This window comes from Triticum aestivum, chromosome 4B (genome assembly GCF_018294505.1).
Source record: "Triticum aestivum cultivar Chinese Spring chromosome 4B, IWGSC CS RefSeq v2.1, whole genome shotgun sequence".
NCBI lineage: Eukaryota > Viridiplantae > Streptophyta > Magnoliopsida > Poales > Poaceae > Triticum > Triticum aestivum.
In genome coordinates, this window is record NC_057804.1 from 517,160,088 (window position 1) to 517,178,780 (window position 18,693).

At 49.8% G+C, this 18,693-nt stretch overlaps 1 protein-coding gene across 2 annotated transcripts; it reads left to right on the plus strand.

Moving 5' to 3' along the window:
• The first annotated feature begins 14,238 nt into the window (after positions 1-14,238).
• Positions 14,239-17,054, plus strand: LOC123095084 (uncharacterized). 2 transcript variants are annotated; one of them, XM_044516911.1, is made up of 3 exons: positions 14,239-14,546; positions 14,976-15,131; positions 15,218-17,054. In XM_044516911.1, exons 2-3 carry the CDS (start codon positions 15,030-15,032, stop codon positions 16,754-16,756), a joined length of 1,641 nt encoding a protein of 546 aa, XP_044372846.1. In that variant the 5' UTR covers positions 14,239-14,546; positions 14,976-15,029; the 3' UTR covers positions 16,757-17,054. The 2 variants fall into 2 exon arrangements, with proteins under 2 accessions (XP_044372846.1, XP_044372847.1); XM_044516912.1 differs by lacking the exon at positions 14,239-14,546 and having other exon boundaries at positions 14,998-15,139.
• The last annotated feature ends 1,639 nt before the right edge of the window (positions 17,055-18,693 follow it).

Consider the following 18,693-nt stretch of genomic DNA (forward strand, 5'->3'; position numbering starts at 1 on the left):
TTTATGTTTTGTGGTTTCAGAAAGGGCTAGCGAGATACCAGTATGTCATATTATATCATGATTGTTTTGAAAAAGTGTTGTCATCCGAGATATCTTATTATTGATCTCTAGTTGATTATGCCATTGATATGAGTAAATGTGAGACCTAAGTGTTATTGTGAATATGGTTAGTTCATAATCTTTGCTGAAAACCTGAACATGGGCTAGACATATTTGCAATAACAAGATGAAACAGAGTTTGTAAAATTTTTTCTTTGTCACTTTCAGTTTGTCAACCGAATTGCTTGAGGACAAGCAATGGGTTAAGCTTCGGGAGTTGATATGTCTCCATCGTATCTACTTTTCCAAAATCTTTTGCCCTTGTTTTGGACAATAATTTGCATGATTTGAATGAAGCTAACCCGGACTGACATTGTTTTCAGCAGAATTGCCATGGTGTTGTTTTTGTGCAGAAATCAAAGTTCTTGGATTGACCTGAAAACTTATGGAGAATTTTTGTGGAATATATAAAAAATACTGGCGGAAAAAGATACTAGAGGGGGCCACCTAGGAGCCACAAGCACCGGGGATGCGCCTACCCCCCAGGGCGCGCCTCCCAGGCTTGTGCCCCCTTGGAGATCCAGAAACCATAAGTCCGACTCCATATATACCTATTCACGGAGAAAAAAGGAGAAGGATTCATCGCATTTTACGATATAGAGCTGCCGCCACCTCCCGTTCTTCATCGGGAGGGCTGATTCGGAGCTCGTTCAGAGATCCAGAGGGTGGAATCTGTCGCCATCATTGAGGGAGTCCTGGATTAGGGGGTACCCGGACAACCGGACTATATACATCATCCGGACTATTGAAGCGTGAAGATACAAGATTCAAGACTTTGGCCCGTGTCCGGATGGGACTCTCCTTTGCGTGGAAGGCAAGCTTGGCGATCCAGATATTGTGTTTCCTTCCTTGTAACCGACTCCATGTAAACCCTAGCCCTCTCCGGTGTCTATATAAACCGGAGAGGTAGGTCCTTAGAAGGCCGATCACAATTACAATCATACCATCATAGACTAGCATCTAGGGTTTAGCCTCCGCGATCTCGTGGTAGATCTACTCTTGTACTACCCATATCTTCAATATTAATCAAGCAGGAAGTAGGGTTTTACCTCCATCGAGAGGGCCCGAACCTGGGTAAACATCTGTGTCCCTTGCTTCCTGTTACCATCAGCCTTGGCGCACATATCGGGACCCCCTGCCCGAGATCCGCCGGTTTTGACACCGACATTGGTGCTTTCATTGAGAGTTCCTCTGTGACGTCGCTGCAAGGCTCGATGGCTCGTCTCGTCGTCAAGGACGACATTACCTCGGAGGGAGCTCTGGCTGTAGGCCAGACTCTCCGACTCGGCGGCTTTATCATGGCCGCCCCATCGGCGGTAGCACCGACGATGGCCTCTCAGGTCATCAATCATAACCTTCGCGTCAGTTCGGAACTCGCCGAACAGATGGATCCAATGGAGCTCTCCTCCCTCAATGAGCTCCTGGATCGCATCGCCGCTCTAGGAGTCGCTACAGACTACGACCAGATCGGGCTTAAACCTGACCAAAGGGACATCAGATCCCCGCCGGCCATCCATGAGATAGCGGTGGTGGAGGGACCTCACACGGACCGTCCCTCGACTTTGAGGATGAATTATGTCCGGATCACCGAACTCATTGAGCCGAATACCTACTCAAAGGAAGACATGACCCAGGTCCCGGACTTAGAATCGGGCATTGGGCCGAAGAAATTGGGCGAAACTCCGGATCCCGAGCTGACAGGCTCAGAGCCTCCCACGCCCCTGGGTGTTAGATCAGATCAGAATCCGGATTCAGCTAACAACACCTACCTGGACTTAAACTGTCTCTCCCGCATCAGGCAAGAGCCCCAGGAAGCCGTACATCACTACTGGGCCAGATTCCTCCTTGCGTTTAACAAGGTCAAGGACTGCCGCGAGGAGGGCGTAGTCTTACTCTTCTGCAAAAACTGCACGAACAAAGGACTCCTTAATGCTATAAGCCGTCGTGACATAGTACACTTCGCGGACCTGGCAATCATAGTACAGGAGTACTGTGCGATGGAAAGCGCCTGGAAAACCCAAACCGAATTTTGGGACAGTACGGCTCTCACCAAGACCTTTGTTCGAACTAAACGGGCGGACTCTCATAATTCGGCCGATCTGGTTCCCAAGAAACCAAAGCACACCCCAGGGCGGGGAACCGTATTGGAAGAATGGCTCAATGGACCATGTAAGCTTCACAGCACTCCGGACATAACACCAACTCATAGCCTTAGAGCATGTTGGATACTCCGACAGGTTCCAAAAAGTGGCAAGGATCTTCTTGCAAGCCATAAAGCAGAGCAGCATCCCGCCAACGAATACAATTTGGTACTAACAGTCTTCGAGACTTTTGCCTCGAACAATAGGCGCAAGCGAGCTCATCGAAGCTCTGCTGAAATTTGCCATGTGGCAAAAATAAACCCCTGGAACGACACTGCTATAACTTTTAATGCCAGTGATGAACCTCGATTCCAGACTGTCCGGGCACCAGCCGCTCTGGTCCTTAGCCCGATCATAGATAGCTTTCGACTCACTAAAGTACTCATGGACGATGGAAGCGGATTAAATCTGATCTATGAAGAAACGCTCAGCAAGATGGAAATTGATAAAAGCCGCATTGAACAAAGCGACACAACCTTCAGGGGAATTATCCCTACTCGGGAAGCGCGGTGTGCGGGAAAAATCACACTCGATGTGGTATTTGGCACCCCGGAGAATTATAGGTCCGAAGAAAACACATTCCAAGTGGCTCCCTTTAGCAGCGGATACCATGCCCTCCTAGGGCGGGACGTATTTACAGGCTTTCAAGCTGTACCCCATTACGGGTACATGAAGCTTAAAATGCCCGGACCCAATGGAATCATCACTCTAGCCAGTGATCCGGACGTCGCACTTCGCGCCGAAAATAAAACCGCAGCACTAGCCCTGGAAGCATTATCTGAAGCCCTAGCAGCCGAAGAGTTAACAACACTGCGAGCCACCATGGACAGGGACGACGTGATACTCGACAAGCGACCCAAGTCCACCTCATTTAAACCTGCAGACGAGATAGTCAAATTCCAAGTCCATCCAACGGACCCCACGAAGACAGCTTCCATCGGGACACAGTTGAGCCCCGCGATGGACGCTGCACTGCGAGATTTCTTACGCGAGAATTGGGACATTTTCGCCTGGCACCCATCGGACATGCCGGGCATCCCACGCAGATTGGCCGAACATAGCATCAATATTCTAAAAGGATACAAACCGGTCAAGCAGACTCTAAGACAGTTTTCAGAGCCCAAAAGGCAAGCCATGGGGGAAGAGCTAGCCAAACTACTCGAGCCGGATTCATCAGAGATATCAAGCATACGGATTGGCTGGCAAACCTAGTAATGGTACCAAAGAAGGACAAATCCTGGCGCCTATGTGTCGACTTTAAAGACCTCAACAAGGCTTGCCCCAAGGATCCCTTTCCCCTCCCTCGCATCGATCAAATAATCGATGCCACAGCTGGACACGACTCGCTGTGTTTTCTCGACGCATACTCTGGATACCATCAAATAAAGATGGCAGAGTCTGACCAAGCTGCAACAACTTTCATAACGCCATATGGCCCTTTTTGCTTCAACACTATGCCTTTCGGGCTTAAAAACGCCGGCGCAACCTATCAACGCATGATTCAAACAATGCCTGGAAAAACAAATTGGCAAAACAGTGGAGGCATACGTGGACGACGTGGTCATAAAAACAAGACACATCGAAACCCTAATAGATGACTTGAGGCTTACATTCGATAACCTCTGGACATACGACATCAAGTTGAATCCGGAAAAATGCGTTTTCGGCCTCCCCTCGGGGAAACTACTGGGCTTCATTGTTTCCAATAGAGGAATTGAAGCGAATCCGGCAAAAATCTGAGCTCTGTCGTAGTTGGCTATACCAACAGACCTCAAGCACATCCAGAAACTAGCTGGATGCGTGGCCGCTTTGAGCCACTTTATCTCCAGGTTAGGAGAAAAGGCATTGCCTCTTTACCGCCTCCTTCGGCGCACCGAACACTTCGTATGGACGGATGCAGCCGAGGCCGGACTCGATGAAATAAAGACCTTACTGGCCAGTAATCCAGTCCTAACAGCACCAAATATCGGCGAACCTATGCTATTGTACATAGCTGCAACACATCAAGTGGTAAGCGTAGTGCTCGTCGTCGAACGAGAGGCGGACGGATACAAATTCCCGCTTCAAAAGCCAGTTTATTACGTATCCACGGTCCTCACCTCATGCAAAACCCGATACCCACACTATCAAAAAATAGCATACGCGGTCTTCATGGCATCCCGGAAGCTGCGACACTACTTTCAAGAGTGTTCGATTACGGTGGCCTCCGAAGTACCACTCAATGACATAATAAATAACCACGATGCTACGGGCCGGATTGCTAAATGGGCTATCGAGCTCCTTCCGTTTGACATAATATACAAACCACGGCGAGCCATTAAGTCGCAAGTACTAGTTGACTTTGTCGTCGAATGGACAGAAGTCGAACTCCCTAAAGAGTACGATGCGTACTCCAACTGGATCATGCACTTCCACGGCTCCAAAATGCTGGCCAGATTGGGAGCAGGTGTAGTCCTGACGTTTCCCACTGGAGACACGGTCCAGTACGTCCTTCAAATATTATACACAGACTCCAACAATGCAGCCGAATATGAGGCGTTGTTGCACGGTCTTCGGATGGCAGTCTCTATGGGCATCCAACGCCTAGAACTGCGCGGGGATTCGAACCTTGCAATATCACAAATAAACGGAGACTTTGATGCCAAGGATCCGAAAATTGCGGCCTACCATAATGCCGTCCACAAAATGTTAGCTCGGTTCGAGGGGCTCGAATTCCACCATGTGGCTCGAGAAAACAATCAAGCGGCGGACGTCCTCGCCCGCATCGGCGCTAAACGCGACCCTGTCCCACCTAACATATTCCTGGAAAGGTTGTTCAAGCCATCCGTAGTATGGGAAGGGGAGTCCGGCAAACCAGCACGGATCCGAACACACCCCCAGATTCCGAACCATCAGACACGATTGGAGGCTCTGCCACCGAAATAACATCTTCGGCCCACGAAATCATGGCCGTAATCGCCCCGTGGATTGAGCCTTTCTTGGCCTACCTAAATAGGCAGGAGCTCCCCGAAGACCAAAATGAAGCACGCTGCATAGTCCGGCGTTCTAAAGCTTACAAAGTCCACGAAGGAGAACTCTACAAGAAAAGTGCTGCCGGAGTGCTCCAAAGATGGATCTCCGAGGAGGAAGGGCGGCATCTCTTGGCTGAAATCCATGCCGGATTGGGCGGGCACCACGCCGCGGCTCGAGCACTAGTCAGCAAGGCCTTCTGTACAGGCTTCTATTGGCCGACGGCCCGAGCAGACGCACAGGACCTTGTCCAACATTGCGTCGGTTGCCAGCTCTTCACCAATCAGAGCCATATGCCCCCTACCGCTCTCCAAACAATCCCCATAACTTGGCCCTTCGCGGTCTGGGGGCTGGATATGGTCGGACCTCTCAAAGGGGGAAGCCATAAGAAAAAATACTTATTGGTCATGGTGGACAAGTTCACCAAATGGATAGAAGCCAAACCAGTCAAAACGGCCGAATCCGGACCAGTAATAGACTTCATATCCGGGGTCCTACACTGCTATGGTGTACCCCACAGCATCTTCACTCATAATGGCTCAAATTTCATAGCCGATGAAGTGAAACTTGGTGCGAAAAAATGGGCATTAAGCTTGATTACGCTTCCGTCTACCATCCGCAAACAAACGGCCAGGTAGAGCGGGCAAATGGTCTCATCATGAGCGGCATCAAACCCAGACTAGTGCGATCCTTGACAGAGTCGGATACGCACTGGGTCGAAGAGCTCGACTACGTACTCTGGGGGTTGCGGACCACGCCGAATCGCACTACCGGATATACACCATTTTTTATGGTATACAGGCGCAGAGGCAGTACTACCCTGCGACATAATACATGATTCGCCACGCGTACGCATGTACGAAGAGAAGGAAGCCAAGTTAGATCGGCATGATAACTTGGATGCCCTGGAGGAGGAGCGCGACGTCGCAAAAGCCTGCTCCGCATTCTATCAGCAGCAGGCTCGACGATATCAAAGCAGAGAAGTGCGGGCCAAAACTTACAATATTGGCGAGCTCGTTCTACGCCTACCGGAGAAGAAGGACAAACTCAAACCCAAGTGGGAGGGTCCCTTCTTCATTGACAAAGTTCCACTGGAGGAGCGTACCGCTTACGTAACGCATCCGATAACAGACTCGAGCCGAACCCATGGAACGCGGCCAGACTCCGGAGATTCTACGCCTAACGCCAAACTCAGTGTTCGTCTCCTTACCCCTCCTTTTTAATTATGCTCCACCCCTTTCTCCTTTCTCGACCCTTTTTTTTCTTCCCACAAAGTATTTAATACAGTGCGGATTCCCAGATCACTCCGGCCGTACTATGTGCGCAAGCTATACCTGGGGGCTTCCTATTCAGAAGCTAAACATAATTACTTAAAATGGCTTTTTGCCCATCACATATGCGTTCTTTTTCCATATGTGCCTTTTCTTCACCATTATATGCATCGATATGACTTAAGATGTGGCCAATCTGGGTTGCCTGGCTCTTGTGTTCATGCCCTACGTTCCCGTTAATTCGGCTAGGGCATAAGGGGAGCACCTCTGCGATTGTTACTGCCGGTTCAACCGGATGTGTACCTCGGACTGGGTGAAGCCAAAAGCTAGTTTCCTTAAAAGAATATTCGATCGGTGAACAAAAGATGTATTCCTTTATTACAACGTAAATCCCCGGAAGTCTTATATCCTGCGCCATCGTTCGCAGTCCGGACATGTGCATTGTCTCATGCGTACCCAGGGAAAGGAACCCCTAACGAAACTATTCTCCCTGGAAGATGTTTCTTACTATCCATGTAATATAACTTAACTAGTTGGGTACTTGTCTGTTCAAGCACCTATGACCCCTACGCCTTGTCTCCACGCATACCTAGGTCTTGTATAACTGAGCGGGTATTCGGACACACCCCGGACTATAGGATCCAGGGGCTGAAGCGAAAAGATCCGCCATGACAAATGATTTTAATCCGGCTAGGGACTAATTATGTCCATTAAATTACATAGTCACTTGGACTGACTATATTCTTCCTCTATACCATCCAACTGGCTATCTAGCTTACAATCCTGTTGAGAGTACTTGGCGGCTAACACTACCTGGTCATATACCAGGCTCACGAGAATTTCTTTCCCATCGGGCCAGGCCGGTCCTACTTCGGCCATATGGTTCGGGTCCAGCTTGGTGTAGCGCGTCTTCACCATAGCCCAGGCTTCTCTTGCACCTTGACGGCAGGCTGACATCTTCCATAATCGGAAGCGCCACCGTGCTCCTTGAAGCATATCCACAAGCTCCCCCATGCCGTTCGGCATACAGCTTGATGGCCATAAGGCCTGAGCAACACCCCGCATCACATGCCGAGCTCGCTCGTGCAGTTGCGAGAGGTCTTGCAGTAAATCACTTGCAGATGAGGGCATCTCCTCTTCAGGGCGACCCGTTAACATTCCTGCAAGCAAAATTCTTTCAATATACTTCCTCGCCGAACTATCATATAGTTCGTCTGGGCACTCACCGTAAATGCCGCGTTGAAGCCTTTTATTCTCCTTCACGGAATCCGCCAGTTGAGCGCGGACGTATTTTAATTCCACGTCCAGCCGAATATTGGCATCTTGAAGATTGTTCTTCTCTTGCTTAACTTGCGTAAGGATGCGCTCGCCAGCCTTCAGCTGCCTTTTAAGATGCGAATTGTCATCTGTTACGCCCCCCGGATTCACCCCGGGATTGTCTGCAGAATTTTCTGTTAGACTAGTCATACCAGCCATTTACTAACTGGTGCATCTTCGTACAATTGAGACAAATGTTACCAGATGAGGCCTTCTGGGATTCCTCTAACTTGGCAGACGTGTCCCTCAGCTGGGCCTTGCATTCCTCCAGCTCCCGAGCCAATTGTTCATTCTTCTCTACAAGAACCTGTGCATAAATGGATCCTTCAAATAGTTGTTCCAACTATTTTAAGTCTCAGGGGCTACTGTTATACATACTTATCAAAGCTTCTCACCCGTATATCTCTGGTATACTGGTTCGTCGCTTGGGCAAGCCCGCCTTGAGCAGCTCGGATGTATGTGTCTGCCGAATTGAAGGCATTAAATGCCTCTTCGAAAAAGATGTTGTTCCGAAGCGCGGCCCTCCGGTGCCGGTGATTCATGGCGCTCTCCACTTTGGAGTTTGTGGCCGAAAACATATCCGCATCCTTTGTCGGAGAACTGTGCGGAACTAGCCCCGTGTCCGCCTCCGCCCTCGAAGCTGCTTCTGGAACCTGGCTGGTGGAGGCGTGATTGGCGGGATCCCCAGATATAGTTTGGCTGCTTCTGTTCCTGCCAAACACAAAGGGCGATGTTATATTTCAAACACTATAATCACAGGACAGGTTATTACTTTACCTCTGCAGTGGTGTGTCGACCCTCACCATCTTCCTGTTGAGCTTGCCCGATCCGGACGCCCGTGGTTGGCGAGTCCCTAGGGGCTCGGCCCCGCGCTCCGACCGTCGTCTCTGTAAACAGCACGACGCCTTAAGGGTAAAGTATAATGCCTGAGGGGAGTCCTCTTTGGAGGATAGGTTTTTTTTAGTTCGGCTTACACGCGACACAGGGAGCAGTTCGGGATAGTCGGCCGCAATGGCCACTGAGGCACCATCCCAGCTCGCTTGATAAAATACCCCGTTGACAAGCTCCACGGTAATATCTGGATCTTCTTTGAGTCCTAGATCTAGGGCCCTTCCGGGGTCCTCTGGCTGCGGGGAGGGGCTAAAGATTCCTTTTACGGCCCTCCTCAGTTCCTGCTCGGAAACATCGATGCGGGTAAACTTATCAGAAGAACGCTAAAGTAAGTAAAAACAAGGAAAGGAATGACAACTTACCCACTTTGGGGGGTTGTACATGGAGAATCCGTCCCGCGGTTTAATGCGAAGGAATTCCTCCTCTTCCCCTTTGTATAAATCGGACAATATTCTTGCCAGAGCAGCGGCAGAGTCCGGACCCTTACGGCTGCAGCGGCTGGTGTCGTCTTCCCTGTTGAAATGCCACATGGGCTTCCCCCGATATTGAAGCGGTTGCACTCCCCGCATGATGCATATTGCCATGACCTCGACTATCATCAGTCCAGATTTGGCCAGTAACTTTATCCTGCTCATCAGGAAGTGTATTTCCCTCGTATCCTCTTCTTGAGGGCCCCGGGGGCGCCAGCTTAGGCGTGCCCTCGGCGGGGCGTTACTGAACTTGGGGAGGCCTGTCCGGACTGGATCCGGAAGGGGAACGTCATCAATGTAAAACCACTCTGAAGGCCAGTTTTCTGGTGCCTTCTTAGGAGTGCCGGACAGGTATCCGGTCTCGGCAATGCGCCATACTTCGGCCCCGCCCACTTGACATAGGGATTCTCCCTGGGTACGGGGGACAAGGCAGAACAGCTTCCTCCATAATCCGAAGTGAGGTTCGTAGCCTAAAAACAGCTCGCAAAGGGCGACGTACCCCGCTATATGCAGAATGGAGGCCGGGGTAAGATTGTGCAACTAGAGGCCGTAGAACTCCAGGAGCCCGCGAAGAGACGGGTGGGTGGGAAACCCGACGCCCCTTAACAGATGCGGGATGAGGCATATACACTCCTCTGGAGATGGATTTGGATATCCCTCCGCTTGTTCCCCTCCGTCATAAGTAGCTATTCCGGCTCGGACAGGGACCATGAACGCCGGTGGGAGGAACCCTTGGGTTTGTAACTCTATCAAACGACTATGAGGGACTGAACACTCTCCCCAATCCACCGACTTGAAACGAGGAGGGCGAGCAGAAGAGCTGCGACGGCCGACCATGTTGGAATGGTTTTTCGCGGAGCGCTCTGTTGGATGCTAGCTCAGGGAGGGAGAGTGAGGTTTGGATCTAAGAATCCCCGTCCCTTCAAATAGACGGCCAGCCCGGAGGATTGAGGGTGGCAAATGCAAAAATGCCCCGGCTCCTCGCATTCGCTCGACACGTGGAGATGGTTATTAATGAGACACTGAAGCCGAGGAGTACAACATTGATGGGAAGCCGGACATTATTTGTCGTAACAGATACTTTGGAGTATTCGGAGATGGAACCTGCCTTGCAACGCCGAAGACAAGACTGTGCGTCGGACTCATCGTCATTGAAGCCTGGTTCAGGGGCTACTGAGGGAGTCCTGGATTAGGGGGTATCCGTACAGCCGGACTATATACATCGTCCGGACTATTGAAGCGTGAAGATACAAGATTCAAGACTTCGGCCTGTGTCCGGATGGGACTCTCCTTTGCGTGGAAGGCAAGCTTGGCGATCCGGATATTGTGTTTCCTTCCTTGTAACCGACTCCATGTAAACCCTAGCCCTCTCCGGTGTCTATATAAACCGGATAGGTAGGTCCTTAGAAGGCCGATCACAATTACAATCATACCATCATAGGCTAGCTTCTAGGGTTTAGCCTCTGCGATCTCGTGGTAGATCTACTCTTGTACTACCCATATCTTCAATATTAATCAAGCAGGAAGTAGGGTTTTACCTCCATCGAGACGGCCCGAACCTGGGTAAACATCTGTGTCCCTTGCTTCCTGTTACCATCAGCCTTAGCGCACAGATCGGGACCCCCTACCCGAGATCCGCCGGTTTTGACACCGACAATCGTCATCATCAACCCTCCTCCATCATCAATTTCATGATGCTCACTGCCGGGAGTGAGTAATTCCTTCATAGGCTTGTTGGACGGTGATGGGTTGGATTAGATTTATCATGTAATCGAGTTAGAGTTTTGTTAGGGCTTGATCCCTAGTATCCACTATGTTGTGAGATTGATGTTGCTATGACTTTTCTATGCTTAATGCTTGTCACTAGGGCCCGAGTGCCATGATCTCATATCTGAACCCATTATATTTTCATGAATATATTTGAGTTCTTGATCCTACCTTTGCAAGTTGTAGACACCTATTACGAGTTATGTTTCGTATATCCCAAGGTGACAATAAATTGGGATTCTTTTCGGTGATTACCGTAGTTTGAGGAGTTCATGCATTCATTAAGTGCTAATGCTTTGTTCCGGTTCTCTATTAAAAGGATGTCTTAATATGCCTTAGTTTCCTTATGGAGCCCGCTGCCACGAGAGGGTAGGACAAAAGATGTCATGCAAGTTCTTTTCCATAAGCATGTATGACTATATACGGAATACATGCCTACATTACATTGATGAATTGGAGCTAGCTAGTTCTGTGTCACCCTAGGTTATAACTGCTACATGATGAATATTATCCAGCGCAATTATCCATCACTGATCCAATGCCTACGAGCTTTTCACATATTGATCTTTGCTAAGTTATTTTTGCTGCTGCTACTGTTACAATCACCACAATACTGCTACTGCTACTATTGTCACTGTTACCGTTACTATCATACTACTTTGCTACTAAATACTTTGCTGCAGATATTAAGTCTTTCAAGTGTGGTTGAATTGACAACTCAACTGCTAATACTCGCCAATATTCTTTGGCTCCCCTTGTGTCAAATCAATAAATTTGGGTTGAATACTCTACCCTTGAAAACTGTTGCAATCACCTATACTTGTGCATTATCATAGGGTCTTTCCTCAACGGGCCTTTTATTCGTTTTTAAAATTTCTTACTTTCTTGCAGCACGGACTCTCGTTGTTTGGGTAGTTTGACCGCGAGCGTCTGGGACTTATGATGGATGCGCTACGTGGTAACGCTCGCCGACAATCCTCGCAACACTTGGTGACCTTTTTTCTTATTTCTTTTATGCTTTCTTTGTGCGTGTTTGTGCTGATGTGCTAACCATTTATGTAGCTTCAGTGCACTTGAACTTGTTGTATGGATGTTGCCTTTATTTATAGAGTGGGGTGAAACCCTATTTTAAGAGCAGTGTAAGAGCATCTATAGTCGGGCACCCCAGCCTCAAACGTCCAGGTGGCCCGTCCGGTATTGATCGGCCACGAAAATCTGACCCAGTCGGCCGCCTCAAACGGGTCTGAAACGCCCGGGCTGATCGACACCCCTCATATACAACCCAAATATGGGGCGGATATGGGGGCGCCCGGGCGCGTCTGCCACATCCGACCCGGCCCACACTGTCCCAACTGAACCCGCATATAATCCTCCCCATCCTCTCGCCGGACCAAACCCTAGCCATTTCACTCCACTCCCCTTCACTGTCCTTCGCAACCCAAGCTCATCTTCGGCAATCTCCGGCCATCTCCACCATGGCGGGCAGCGGATCCGAGTCATTCACCTCCAGATCCGTCGACCCCGAGCTCGTCCCACATGACCCCGAGGAGAGGATGGTCGTTCGGCTTGCGCTCCGCCGCTCCCGGGAGGAGGCCCGTGCGCAGCAGCACGTGGCCTCCTTCCGCCGCTCCCGGGAGGAGGCCCGTGCGTAGCAGCACGTGGCCTCCTTCCGTCGGGAATCCATTGCGTCCGCCCAAATGGCGCATGGATCAGGTGCTAGGTATGCCGTCGCTGCCTCACCAGAGGCAGTGCGGTCCGTCTGGCGTCCGAATGCGGTGGCGGACGCGCAACCCCTCCATTGGCGCGCCGAGCACCAGGGTGCACCATGCGCGTCGTCAAACGAAAACATGGCATGACGTGCCTGTCGTGCGAGGCAACGGGCGAGGAGGCGACGGCAACCCTCGCGGTGATGGACGTCGGCGAGGTGGAGTCGCATTCTCCGGCGCCCCGTATGGTGCACCAGTCCGATCGCCGCAACCGCGTGGTGGTGGTTGTCGCCGGCTCGTCCGAGGACGGATCCATCATCGTTCTGACATCCACCTGCACCGTTCGGGTTCCGGGCTGCGACGAGGAAGATAGGGCATGGGAGACGGCGGCGCCTTGAGTCCTGTGAGCCGGCTCGTGTCCCATGCCCTACTCTACCTTGCCGTGACCGGACCAATACTCTGGGGAGTGTACCCGGCCGCCGAACATGTGCACGGCGGAGCCGGATGAGCTCTGGTCAAAGATCGCTGCATTGCATGTAATAATATGGATTTGAGGTTTCTAATTTGAGCTATCCGGATGTGGAATGCATTAACCACCTCCAAATCCATGAAGTTGATATCTTGACCTCTCTGATCCTGGTCTTTTCAAACCCTAGACACGTTTGGCGCACTGAGAAAAGCGCGATCCCAGTCGGGTTCATTAGCTACTCTCACTGACAGTATGGGGCCACAAGTCAGATTCATCTCTCGCCTCTTATCTTCGTCTTCCTCTGTCGTCTCATCTCCCGATCCCCTTCCCCTCTCCTGCCCCCAAATCCCTTTTCCCTCTCTACTACTGATCCCTCTTTCCTCTCCTACGAGGCTAGCCGAGCCACGCACTGGTTGGCATCGACGGCCGAGTCGACCCTATCCGGCCAACGATTGGAGGTGACGACTGTTGCAGACCTTCACACAGTGTGGCTAGACAGAGTGGTGGCGGCGGGTCTCCGCGGAGTGTGACGCGGCCAGATGGTCCCGTCCGCGACGCGGCTGTGGTAGGGCAATCGTGGCGGCTTGCATGCGGCTCGACCATGGTAAGCACGGCGACGCACAGGCAAGCCGGCCGGTGACGTGCGCGACCAGTGGAGCCGAGGCACGCGGTGGCCGACAGTAGCCGGGCTATCACGCGGCACCTATAGCTTATGGCGTAGTCGAGGCTTGCGTGAGTGTTTGCTATTCCCGAGTGCATGATACCGGCTACGATACCCCCGCTATAGCTACCTATGATCTGTATAGGATCTCTATCAGTCGCTAGCACCCAGGTTTTCTAGGAACCCTCTGTCTTGTATTCTTGTGTGTACCACTTAATTTCACTGCGGACCTTACAATGTCAGTATGTAAAATATGAAGGAACACGTGCAGGACGTGATAGTAGATTCTCTAAAACCCGGGAGTATAATGTTCAAAAAAGAAACAAACCGGGAGTATTGTCGTACGCACTCGTGACGCCACCGGCGAGACGGCCACGACCGAGGAGCGGATAAACCAGCTGAGCACGTCTCGATCGTAGGGGTGGTGGCCTCGTGGCGCGCGGAGAAGTGGTGGCCTCCTGACCCCACCCGCCGCATCGGCGTTTTCACCGCGACCAAAGCGATAGTTTCCTCGGGTTGCGATGGAGACGAGCCCCCTCGTTGCCCACGGCGCCTCGTCTCACCCGCTCCCCCGTGGCGTATATGTAGCGCCCCTCGTTCCTCTGTTCATTTTCCTCGCTGCTCTCTTTGGCTCGGGCTGCTCCTCCTCTGGCCTATGGTGAAGCGCCCGGCGAGGCCAGCAGCAAGGCAACGCGGCGGGATCGTGCTCCCGTGATCGACGGAGTCGCCTGATTTGCTACTCAAGGTACGATCTCATCTTTATTTAACGATCTCCACATTTGTTGTTACGCGCAAAGGTAAATCTGCAATGTTTTTTGGGGGCGAATCTCCCATTTCAGACTGCTTATAGATTTCTGTATGTTCCTCGAACTGGTACACAAAATTCATCGCTTAGCGTAGTAGTACCTGTTGATGGCTTGAAGTATTCAGAGATGTGTAACCAACTGAACTTCTTGACTTACTCAACTGAAGTTGTTGGCAAACTGACGGATAAATCTGAAGATGCTTTGACAGTTGTGCTAACACACAAAGTTTGTGAGCAGGCTGTATAGCTTTTCATTACCAGTAACCTGTAAGAGTTGATGTTACCTTGTTAAGTTAAGATAGGTATATGGCATCATTTTAATCAGTGTATTACTACGTTTGATGCATGCTTCTTGTTCAACGCTTGCAGAAGACTACACTAGGACTGACTGAATCGACACAAGGCAACCAGTCGTACATACAGATGGCCGAGATTGACACGAGGCCCCTAGAATCCGTGCAGTCTGCCTTGAATCTCTTCGAGCAGAGAAGCGACCACAGCAGGTTCAGCAGCCCTGACAGAAACGTACGAGGGTACTCAATTCCCCAACTTAGATAATCATAACTGTATTCCTAGTTCCTGCTCAAATCCGTCCATGTTTGCAAGTGCAGGGGCAGGAGATCGACATCGTAACCAAGGAGCTGGCGACCTGCAAGCTGCAGCTGGAGGCCAAGGAGAGCGAGAACAAGCAGGCGCACATGAAGCTGGAGGCCCTGCGGAAGTCCATGCAGGAGCTCTCGGAGAAGTACGACCAGGCGTGCCTGGACGCGCACCGCCGCATCACCGAGCTCGAGGCCGACAACGTCGCCATCACCACCAGGCAGTCCCAGGCGGCGGCCGAGTGTGAGGCGCTGCGCGACGAGCTGGACGTCGCGGTGGGCGAGCTCGACGCCGTGAGGCGCGCCAACGCGTACGTGCTCGGGGAGGTGGAGTCCATGGAGACGAGACGGATCCTGGAGCGGGAGAGCGCGCGGGACGGGCTGATGCGCGTGCTGGAGCTCAACGAGGCCGTGCTGGAGTCGGCCGTCGCGGCCATCAGGGCGGAGGAGGAGCGGTCCGTGTACTTCCAGGAGGTCACTCTCGAGCTGTTCAGCTCTGACAAGAACCTGGAGGCGATCAGGAGGCAGAAGGAGGCGATGGAGGGCATGGAGGGCGAGCTGCTGGCGAAGACGGTGGAGGTCGAGTGTCTGCGGTCTGAGCTGATGCAATTCAAGGAGCTTTACGTTTCTTCGTCCGAACGGTTCATGGTTCGGGCCTCGACGATGGTGCGCCGTGCCGACGGCGATGCTGAGGCAAACCCTGCGGACACCGGTCGGTCCAGTAATGACGGCCACGTCGACGTCAATGCTGTTAAGTCTGACAATGGCAAGGGGAGCCAAGAACCACGAGGAGAAGTCGCTGATCTTGTCAATGACAGTGAATTGCCGAGGGAGGACTGTCAAAACATTCAATCTGATGACCGGAATATCAATGTTGCAACGTCTGCTGATGTCGTGGAAGTTCAGGCAGGACAGAAAAGGAGAGTGCGTTTCATGCCTGAAAGCCCGATGGAGGATTTCAAGAGCGTGAACTCTGAATGTTGCAAGTACATGGGCGCCGGCATCGGCATGTCCGAAAGTCTGGCAGGAAAGAGAGGCTCAGAGTCAGAGCCAGAGCCTGATGCCTCAGGTGCCGGCTTCGTCTCCGAGATCGTGGAGGTGAACTCGAAAGAGGCTGACGGCGACGGCGAGTTGTACACGAAGGAGGTCGGGGACGTCGACAGGCTCGGCGACGGGTACGTGCTCGTGGCGAAGGAGGCCGACGGCGGGGCGCTCAAGGACGAGAAGCTGAACGCGGCGCAGGCGGAGATCAGCGACCTGAAGTTCAGCCTGGAGGAGGCGGTGAGACGGGCCGAGCTGGCGGAGGAGGCCAAGGCGGCGCTGGAGAGAGAGCTGCGGGAGGAGATCCAGCTGAAGCAGCGCACGCCGCGGCCACGCGCTCCGGTGGAGGACGGTCGCCTTAGGCGCGTGGAGAGTACCCCGGCCGCGCCTTCCTGGCGGCGGCCGACGCCGTCCCAGGCACCAGGAGGCGGGAAGAGAGGCGGCGCCAGGCCGCCCGCGTCGCCGGGCTGCCTGACCCTGGGGAAGGCGCTGAACATGAAGTACAAGTGAAGCGCGCCAGGGTTTTGAACTGTGTCAGGTGTCACGAATGTAATGTCACCTGCATGTGTTCGTACTTGCAATTCCCTTTATCTTGAAAAAAGAATGTTGTTTAAACTTGCAACTCAAACTCAAATGCGGCCAAAGAATCCACTTTTGCTACATCTCCGTTTATGTCGATTTCCTTTTGTTAGGCGATACTAAGTTGGTTTCTAAGATACTCCATCCTTAGTAAAACGCAAGGCCTGTTTGACTTTGCATTGTATTTGAATTTGATGCACGACTTCGACCATTTATCAAACTCTGTCAATTGAATATGTAGAAAATGATATCATCATAATTGTCTTGAAATAAAGTCTGTTTCCTATATTTTTACACTAATTTTGTGGACATACAGTAAGTGAAAGTCATAGTCAAAATTGTGCGACCAAAAAAAAAGTTAAGCATGCCTTAGTTTTTTTTGTTTTTTTTGAGAATCTGGAGGGAGTAGATTTTTGATAAGCAACGTGCTATTTTTACGAATGGAATATCTTGGGCCAGGCCTATTCTTCGCAAACACTTTAAACTGAGCATTGAACTAGTCACTGATTTATTTATTTTTAATTGTCAAAACAAATTATTTATTTTGGCAAGTCCAAGCAGGTAGCTGTTGCCAGAATGTGTCAAGGTGAATGATCTATATCTCAAAAGAGAAAATCTCATTCAATTATTTTTTGGCTTTTATTTCGTTCTTTTTTTTTGCCTTTTTTAAGTTAAATTTTGTACAATTTTTTTGTTGTACATTGAACATTAATTACACATTGAAGAATTTCGTAATGTATGATGAATATATTTTTATATATGGCGAACAATTTTTACTACATGGTGAACTTTTTCTAATATACAATGAACAATTTCTAAATATGCACTAAATATTTTTTAAGTACAAGATAATGTTTATTAATACATGGCACACATTTTTTTAAACACAATGTTCTAAATAAAAGTGGTTGCATTTAAAAAAAAAACTTAGTGTTTTTTATGCTAAAACAGAAAACCAACTAAAGAACCGAGGCAAAAAATGAGAGAATCGAAGGAAAATATCGTTAAGCAAACGAGCCCCTCAATACAAGAAACAACGAAAATGCAGAATATCATTAATGGGTTATTCTTTTCGCAAACTTTATAGCCCAGCGAGTTGAATTAGGTTCTATCTGGGTTATTATTTATGGACATATGTTAGGTTGTTGTGAATAGCAGTTCTTTTTTGAGAAATTATTGTGAAAATAGTAGTACATACAGGATTTCTATCTGTGCGGCTCGAGCAAAACACGTATCCCTACGCGCTTTGAGCTGGCCCAGTGTGGGGGCATGGTGCCTGTTTTCTCCATTTCCTTTCTGTATTATTTTTATTTCGCTATTTCTTTTTATTTTTTTGCTTTATCCATTTTACTTTTAGTGGAATTTTAATATTCATAAAAAATAATATTTTTATGAATTTTATAAAATAGTAATTTCAGTTGTTTTTAATAAAATGTTGGTTAATTTTGATTTTTTAAGAATTTAAAGTGTATTCGTGAATTTTAGAAAATAATACAAAATTTAAAAATTCTTATGAACTTAAAAATGTTCTAATTCTTATACAAAAAATTATTGAATCTTTAAGGTGTTCAAAAATCTGTAAAATGTTCTTAGAATTTTGAAAATGTTCCTAAATTCTTAAAAATGATCGCAAATTTAAAATGTTATGAATTTGTGAAAATATTCATGCATTTAAAATGAGAAAAAAATACGTTTAAAAAATCCGAAAATTGAAAAGGAAAAAACTAAATGGAAACGTTCCTTAAACCGGAAGGGAAAATAGTAGTGAAGCCCGTGTGGACCGGCCCATGTACGTGTTGGCGTTTGTACGTTTGCTCGAAATCACTATTTAAGGGGTATCTTAGGTTATGCCAAACTCCTAATGTGGT

Bases quoted from the DNA above. Each gene is read 5' to 3' on its own strand.
- LOC123095084 (XM_044516911.1), top strand. From the start codon at position 15,030: ATGGCCGAGATTGACACGAGGCCCCTAGAATCCGTGCAGTCTGCCTTG. The intron at 15,132-15,217 runs GTACGAGGGTAC...TTGCAAGTGCAG, and splicing joins TCAGCAGCCCTGACAGAAAC to GGGCAGGAGATCGACATCGT.